The sequence below is a fragment of the Malus sylvestris genome, chromosome 5 (genome assembly GCF_916048215.2).
Source record: "Malus sylvestris chromosome 5, drMalSylv7.2, whole genome shotgun sequence".
NCBI lineage: Eukaryota > Viridiplantae > Streptophyta > Magnoliopsida > Rosales > Rosaceae > Malus > Malus sylvestris.
The window spans coordinates 11,880,514-11,889,021 of NC_062264.1; the positions used below are offsets into that span (position 1 = coordinate 11,880,514).

An 8,508-nucleotide genomic window follows, 5' to 3' on the forward strand; every position below is an offset into this window, starting at 1 on the left:
CATGATTAGGCAATTTGTCCTTCCCATGATTGCATTCCATCATCAATCTTCAAAACATGATTAGGCAATTTTTCCTTTCCCATGACGCCCCGGGGGGTGGGTAGTAATTTAGTTTGTAAAAGAACAAAAAAACTTTAAGTGTCACGGAGTTGTATCATTTATGTTCATATTTCTATTCTCGTGACCTGGCACGTAAGATATGAAATTAGAGTTTAGGGTTTAGGATTTAGGGTAGGAGGGAAATAAAAACAACGGAAGATATTTGTGTATATAGGAGAATTTATTTTATTCATACTATGTTGCAGGTATACATACAAACAGATATATAAATATGTTATGTACTTAAGAGAGTAGAAAAAATAATCTGGATCAGATGCATTGAGTAGACTCTTCCAAGAATCAAATGAGCGATGTTTGATTCACATCTCCATCTTTAAATTGCTACCTTCAATGGAACCTGCAAAAATAACATACATGAGAGTAACTCTATAGCTAATTTTCCCTTAGTCTGGATTGAAATCTCCGACCAGATTTTTATTGAGTCTCATAGTTAGCACCCTATCCTTAGTTTTTGTATGTTTTTCTTCTTTTTCAATAAATATCAGACTTCAACTCAAAAAGATACAATAGAAAAAAAAATATGATTGACCAATGAAAAGCACCATCATTATATGATTGAGTGAATTGGAGCCTAAACTTTCTCTTGTGGGGACCATTTCATTTGAGTAAGACTTGATATACACCATCACCATTATGTGGATTACAGACTCAATTTGCACCAGACCTTTAGCTGCTCACCCTTTCTAATCCATAATGTTTAGGCAAGATCGTAATCATTCAGAGAAAAAGAAGAAAATCTCTACTTTTGATCGATTTAGGAGCAACAGCAAGATAACCATTCATTTAGAAAAAATATTCTTTCCAACAAAGCGATATTCCAAGCTATGCTAATATACGCTAATCTGGAAAGTTTTTCTTCGCCCAATTAGAAGGGACCTAAACTGCTAAGCAAAATATTTAGACATTTGTGGGTCTATGTGGTCCATAATCTCTATCACAGGTAGTTAAGCCTAATAATTCTTATATTACAGGAATGTAGTTATGGGCATTGGTATGAGAATGCAGGAGAAAGATTAGTTCTATCTACCTGTAAATGGTTGCGATTGAAAGGATGATCTTCCTTGTTGAAATTCCACATTGAAAATGTTCTGTAAATCAGCATCCCAAATTGCCGTAGGTTGGGCTTGCTGCAAGTGGCATATACTATTTTCGATAAAAATATTGCTAAAATTTTACAGGTTCCATATAACTGATACAAGAGTTTAAAGACATTACAGTGAAACAGGATGTGTCAAGAAATGGTTCAGGGATCGAACCAGGAGCTCTTATAGCTCTTTGAAGCGCCAAATCAGTGGAATTTAACCCCATATCCAACCCACAAGATGCCAATTGTTGCATTGGATTCAGCTGAAGATACGCAGAATTGGTCATTTCTGATGACATACCAATCGTCTGAAAATTGGCCGCGCACGTAGGAAGCATCTGCTGATTTGAAGCGAAATGAGAGTATAAGAAATGGAACTTTGGACAAACAATTCTTCATTAGTTCGCCAAAAGAGTAAAAACATTATTCTCTTAAAGACCATTTTTTTTTCTTCTTCCTGATAAAGCCATTTCAACCAAGTTTGCACATCAAATTTTTGAGAACTACAGGGATGGTAATTGGGATATCTATAAAAACCAAGGTTCTAAAAGACGTTAGACGCTAGTTGGGCAGTGGGTTAGGGCCTAGCTCCTAGACGGCTAATTGGGGATTAGGCGGACCAGGAAAATTTAAGTAAATTTATTATATTGTATCAATAAATGCTTATTTATACTTTAAAAAAACTCATAATTGTATTGAAATACATACATTGCATAATAAACAAACATATAGATTATAAAGTATTATTGAAAACATGGGCAACAAGCATATAATGAATGTTCATCCACGTATTCAACAAATCTATTACATTTTATTGAAAAACTAAAATCCAAAATGAAAGTTATTGATTTTCTATCTAAGCAGGAATCATGACCTAGGCTGGTGCTTAGGGGCGAGTTTAAGCAGGCTAGGCGGGCACCTAGGAGGGCTAGGCGGACGCTTAAGCGGGTCAAGACGGCCTTTCTTAATTTTTAAATGCCTAGGGACTAATTGTGGGGGTGACCAACCGTCTAGCGCCTAGGCGGGGATCAGCAGCCTAGCTCCTATGCGGAGATTTTTAGAACAGTGATAAAAACTGATTGGTCTTATAGAACTTAAAAGATTACTGACCTCTTTTGCAAACAAGTCATCGATGTTGAAGTGAAGCCTCGGATTCACAGCAGCTAGTTTCATAGACAGGAACTGTTAATTATGAAGCGGATCCGTTTAAGAATACAGAACAATAAAAAGATTTCCAAGTACTTAAACCAATGATGGGAAAAGATCAAATGTATGTCACCTCTACTTGTCGTTGGAGAGACTGAACATAATTGATGATTTCATCAAGCATGCCGGCCTTGCCAGTTATCTTGTTGCATCCTGGCACCAAATCTTGCAGATACTTCATTCGTTCACTGATTTTTTCCCTCCTAACCTGCAGGATCATGAGACCAACACAAGGCATAAATAACACGAAATCGAAGAACAAAGTTTACACGCGGTAAAAGTTATATGTAAATTTGAACCCCATATGTCCTACTCACCCTCTCAGCCAAGCTGTGGCTATCAGTGGCCTGACCTCGCCGCGCGCGGACATGGATGTAATCAAGCTTTTGAACCTCAGAAGCTTTTGAATTGTCCTTTGAAGTATCAGCAGAAGATTCTTTGTCGTTGTTCTTGGTGCTGATTTGCTCTGTGATCTTGGAGTCCCCTTCCTCTGCACAACTTTTCATTCTCTTCTCAGTGCTATCACTTTCTGCAGTTGCAGCCTGGAAATCCCAAAAATAGATATATATATGTAATCAGCCAATTTCTCAAAACATTCAATACTTCTCTCACGGCCTATTGAAATTTGTAACTTAAATTCCAAAAGCTGACTCAATTTAAACAGACATCTTATGACAAAAAAATCAAGCATTTAAAATAGAAAGTAAATAAAGGAAAAAAAAACACTACTACAACACAAAAAACGAACAAAGTACAATCCAATGTATATATATACATATACATTTTTGGGATATTGGATGAAACGAGGACTTAATTCCAAATTCTGAAATGAGTAAAATAAGATAATGCATCTTTTCGATCAAATATTGACGACATATTAGAAAGTTGAACATAGAGGGCACACCTTATTGCTCTGCACCTTATCAGCCTTCCTCTTTTTAGAGCTTTCCTTCCCGGCCGGCAAGCTAAGCTTTTGAGACAAAACGGTGTCGCTTGACTTGTTCTCAGCGGCTACAGTGGGCGAGCAACTAAAAGTCCTGGAAATGTTGTTATTGAGAACATTACCCCTCTCTTCCAACCCTGCAGTTCCATTATTATTCATGACCAAACCACAAGACCCGAAACCCAATTCTACCCACCGGTTTTCCGAACTCGGGTCGGGTTTCACTGCCGGGTTACCACCCAGAAAACCGTGAAACCCCTGAGCATGAATTGGAAGGGAGAACACCCCACTATGCTCGCTCCCGCCAAAATTATACTGAATTTGTTGATCATGAAAGTCGCTCTGCTGCCACTTCATCCGGTCCCTCTGCTTCTCCATCACCGTCATGTCGGTACAGTTTCCGGCGATGAAGGTCCCCGGCGCGTTCATACAGTTCAACATCTCCGGTGAGGCTCTGTTCATCACACAGACAAAAACACACACAGATTTTGGGAACCTCTGAAATCTAGCTATGTGACCAGAAATCGAAGGGGAAACAATTGATGGGTAGTAATACTTTCGGGGTCTGGATAATGGGTAGTGATTAGTTTTGGAAAATGTGGTGAGATTGGTTAGGATTATTACCTCATGCCCAATACATTTTGGAGTTTTATAGGCAAGGTTTTGATCATAAAGTAGTAGTAGTGTGTAATGGGAGCTGGTGGATGATGGTATTGGAGCAGTTGGAGAGAGAGGGAGAGAGAGAGAGAGATGGAAATGTGAGAGAAAGCTAAAGAGGAGAGGGAGGGGGTTAGGTATATATAAAGACGAAGAAAGGGTTGGCCGGATTCTGACAAAGAAATAGCCGGAATTATTAGAGAGAGATTTAAGATGATGAGAGACAGAGAGAGAGAGAGAGAGGGAGAGAGAGAGGAGGATGAAGCAACTGGGGCAGAGAGCCATCGAATGTATCCACATAACCAGAGGCCGTGGGTTGTGGGCCATGGTTGACATGACCGCCACGTGCTCTTGTCCGGATTAAAACGGAGTGTTAAGCCAGGTTGCTAGGTTTAGGGTTCCGACGGAACGGGGTTTATTTTGTGGTGCTGCATGCTAAATATGATTAGCAGCGTCTGACGACTGCATGATAGTCTAGGTCTACATGTCTTACGGTGACGACTACCTATCACGGTAACGGATAACTCGAATATGACTAATTGACAATGACATGTTATATTTTGATTCTATTTAGTCTAAGTATTATAATACTATTTAGCATATTAATCATTTAATTATCAATTTGCTCTTTAGTAATTAATACAAACATCCTTGCATTGTTTTTTTTTTTTTTAATACAACATTATTTTACTTTAGAGGAGAGGTAGGGTATTGGATAAGGTCACTAACTAGGTATCAAATACAACAAAAATATAATACGTTATTGTTATCCATGTATGTCGAATTTGACAACTCTCACTTGTAGAAGAGGAGGGATATCAACGGTAGTAATAGTTGGTAACGTCCTTGCATTGTTAGATATTGGGTATCATTGAATTTTGGATAGTGTATTTAAATACTTGACAAAGTTACCTTTTTTTTTTTTTTTTCAACACAAAGTTTAGGGTAAGGGGAGGCTATGTCATCCTAGGGTTAAGACATATCACAAGGCTCTTTGAGGAGTTACAAAGGGGTCTTAGCCTATTTTTTGGTTTTCATAGATCATCCACCAAAAGGGGTTGTTAGCAAAATGACTCGAACCTGGGCCTTGGTCTAGCAAAGAAAACAATCATTTCCAACTCAACCTTTTTTTTTTTTTGACAAGGGACATTAATGGATATTTTATTAACACAAACCAATTTACAAGAGATCAAATGGGTACATATTCTTTAGTGATCAATTTCTTCATCTGGAGAGAAATTCACGCAATCAACAAATCAGAGAAACCCCTACATGGCTACCATACACAAAAATTAGGTCCAAAAGGTATAATCTGTCACAAAGGATGAAGGAGAAGGCAAGGTCTCTCCTTCGTCAGGGGAGGGGAAGGGAGGCGCGAGGTAAGGGAAAAGGAGGGGAGGCGCAAGGTAAGGGAACAATGGAAAGCAATGCTGCTGCTGCCCCGGGGGGGGGGGGGGGGGGGTGAGGCGGTGGTAGGGGAAACGGAGGGAGAGTGGTGGCATGGTGTGTGGGTAATGGTGCGTGTGGTTATATCCCTTACGTATGTCAACACTCATGCCCTATAAGGGATACACGTCTAAGGAACCCTTTAAGATTTTGTGTTTAGCCTTTAGGATATGTGTGTATTGAAAATGGATTACAGAAGATGTCAGCGGCACAGATATAGCCATACACAAATTTTCAACACAAAATGGATAAACAAATTATGCATCATGACTTTCTTTAATTTATCGGAAAAAACAACTCTCTTTGTTAGTCCTATTGAATGTTTTGGCACTCAACATGTAGAAGCAATGAACCAATACAAAATCACAGTGAAATACAGTGTCACTCACTACAGTTTCCACGGCTGATGATCATACGCACTACTTTTATTGCAACAATCATTTTATTACGTGAAGTTGGCTAGTTGCAATAATAAAAATTTTAACATAAAATAATAATGACAATATCATTTAGCAAGGACAGAGTAAGGCTGATCGGAATACAATTACTTCAAGCGGAGCTGGACCAGATGGAGCAACGGTACCACCATCACCCATCTTCCATGGCAATAGGCAAAGTCCGAGTGACTCTGCTCGAATGACCATGCTTGTTTCGCAAGACATGAGATCTGATTCAGATATGGACTCAAACAGATTCCTTATAACTTTGGGAGTTCCTACAATCTAGGAATTGGCGTGCGCCCCACGTAATCATACTCCTAAGAGGACGCAATGTCTACTTCTAGATATCCTCTAGGATTCTCCAAGTATAGTATGAGAATTCTATCCTAATGAGGTCACTCCCACAATGTGGGATTTTATAGTAAGCCCACATTACGTTTTTGCCCTCAAGTTTCGTTGCTCATAATTTCTTCGTTATAGTTCTGTTTCGTGAACGGTTTTGCCTATGAGTTCGTTGAATCGAACTATCTGAAAATGCTAAGATTGACCACAAAAGGTCTACGAAATTTAAATGACTAATTATGAAACATCAAACCTTGTAACTAACAAAATTTTCAAAATTTTTACGGAAATGAAATAAATTCATATAATTACTAAATACGAAAATTTAAATAGTGAAATATGGGGGCGGGATTTCACACCCTAAATAGCTCAGTCAAAGTAGAATCATAATCAACAAAGAATCACATCTTTATTTGAGGACCCATATTGGTACGTTGCGACGACGCAACTTGGCATGGAAAATGCACACCTAAGACGCTTAAATACAAAATGTCAGTTTTGTACCTAGTAACCAACTATAACGCCCAAAATAGGTTAGGTGGCAATGTGCCTCAAGGCGGACCAATATAGCTGCATACACTACTTCATTTTACTATTTGCGCGACAAACCAATATAGCTGCATATACTACTACATTTTACTACACCTAAGACGCTTTAATTTTACGTTCTGTTTTTTTAATTTTGTAATAAAAATAAATTGCATTTTTTTTGGTAATAAAATTAAATTGCAATTAAAAAATGTAATGAAAAGAAAAATAATATATTTAAATTAATATAAATGTATGTACTATGTACAAGAAAGATGTTTAAAAGTAAGGAAGTAAAAAACTAATAAAATAATGCGATGTAATCTACGTGGTCATCATGCAGAGGTGGCTGGAAGGTCTCGAGGTTGTCGACAAGCTCAAAGGTCGAAGGGGCAGAGGTGTGGCTATGTCGGGTTGGAGGGGCTCGGAGGTTGAAGGGGGACGAAGATCCGAAAGACAAATGCTGGACTGATTGAGGGCCTGTACAATTTGTGACATCTGGCTCCTATATGAGGCGAGCTCAGTCCTAGGGTCTTTGACTGCGATAATGAAGGGGCTCTAGGTTTCCACCGTCGGGCATTCCCCATCCCCCTACAATTTGTGACATCTGGCTCCTATATGAGGCGAGCTCAGTCCTAGGGTCTTTGACTGCGATAATGAAGGGGCTCTAGGTTTCCACCGTCGGGCATTCCCCATCCCCCTATAATTTGACCTCGGCCTTTGCCCGAGAATCTGATCCAAGGTCTCCGTAAGGATCTAAAACCCTACATTTGAGGGATCCACAAACTCAAGCGGGTGATCTGCGCCTTCAACTAGAGACAAGGTCCCAAGGTGTTTTTCTTGGCTGCAAAGAAATATAAAATTAACATTAACCCAAAACTAATAACAAACCTACTAAAATTTCGGCATAACCTCCCTATAATTAAAACATTTCCCAAAAACTTGAAAATAACATAAACAATATATGTATCCAACATAATGATCACAACTATTTAATAATAGGTTCAAAACGATGACAACAATAAACAATTTATATAATAATTGTCTAATGCTTAAATGACATAACTTAACAAACTGAACCTAAAATAACAAAACTAAGTTAACCAAATTCTTATTGTTGATGCAAAAAACCGGGAGGTCTTGGAACAACGTAAATCCGACATTGAATCTGCAAGAAAGTAAAGAACACAAGATGTATCATGTTTCACCCCAATGTTTGGGCTACGTCCACACTGATATTGTATTTCTCTGTGAGGGAGAGAGAGCCTCTGAATAAGAGAGTGAGGCTTGAGGTTTGTGGGGGTGTGAGGCCCTCCCTTATTGTGAGGGTGAGGAGTCCCTTTTATAGACTAAGGGCTCCTCACTTATTACATATTTGCCCATTCATTTATTACATAATTACATTTGAGTCCCCTGAGTATTTATACGAGGTCTAAATACGGAGGCCCTAAGTATGGTACAAACACTTATCATATTTCATATTTGGTATTCCTTATAAGGTTTGTACTTTTGCCAACATTGTATGCACTATTACAAAATGTAAATACAATCCAACTCCGCGATTTGCATAAGTAAACAACAATTATTTTCAGTTCAAGGAAGCATATGCATGTGAAAAGCACAATGATATGTCTGCTTTACACATTTTCTTTCTACTTACCTAAATAACTAACGATCGAACTTAGAGCAACTTGAGCTCAAATTTTTGAACAATATTAAACTAGTAAAACTTGGAATTAAGC

The 8,508-nt window shown here is 38.4% G+C and overlaps 1 protein-coding gene across 2 annotated transcripts; it reads right to left on the bottom strand.

Annotated features, from left to right (window-relative positions):
* Positions 1-261: 261 nt before the first annotated feature.
* LOC126620671 (transcription factor bHLH63-like) lies at positions 262-4,282 on the bottom strand. 2 transcript variants are annotated; one of them, XM_050288895.1, is made up of 7 exons: positions 3,315-4,282; positions 2,728-2,952; positions 2,484-2,618; positions 2,315-2,386; positions 1,336-1,545; positions 1,148-1,247; positions 262-457 (listed from the first exon to the last, which is right to left on the bottom strand). In XM_050288895.1, exons 1-7 carry the CDS (start codon positions 3,813-3,815, stop codon positions 420-422), a joined length of 1,281 nt encoding a protein of 426 aa, XP_050144852.1. In that variant the 5' UTR covers positions 3,816-4,282; the 3' UTR covers positions 262-419. The 2 variants fall into 2 exon arrangements, with proteins under 2 accessions (XP_050144852.1, XP_050144853.1); XM_050288896.1 differs by having other exon boundaries at positions 1,336-1,542; positions 3,315-4,281.
* Between the last annotated feature and the right edge of the window lie 4,226 nt (positions 4,283-8,508).

Excerpts from the sequence above, each read along its gene's own strand:
- LOC126620671 (XM_050288895.1), bottom strand. The coding sequence starts at position 3,815 with ATGAACAGAGCCTCACCGGAGATGTTGAACTGTATGAACGCGCCGGGG. Across the intron at positions 2,619-2,727 it reads GCCACAGCTTGGCTGAGAGG|GTTAGGAGGGAAAAAATCAG; the intron begins GTGAGTAGGACA and ends ATGATCCTGCAG. Across the intron at positions 1,546-2,314 it reads ATGACTTGTTTGCAAAAGAG|CAGATGCTTCCTACGTGCGC; the intron begins GTCAGTAATCTT and ends GCTTCAAATCAG.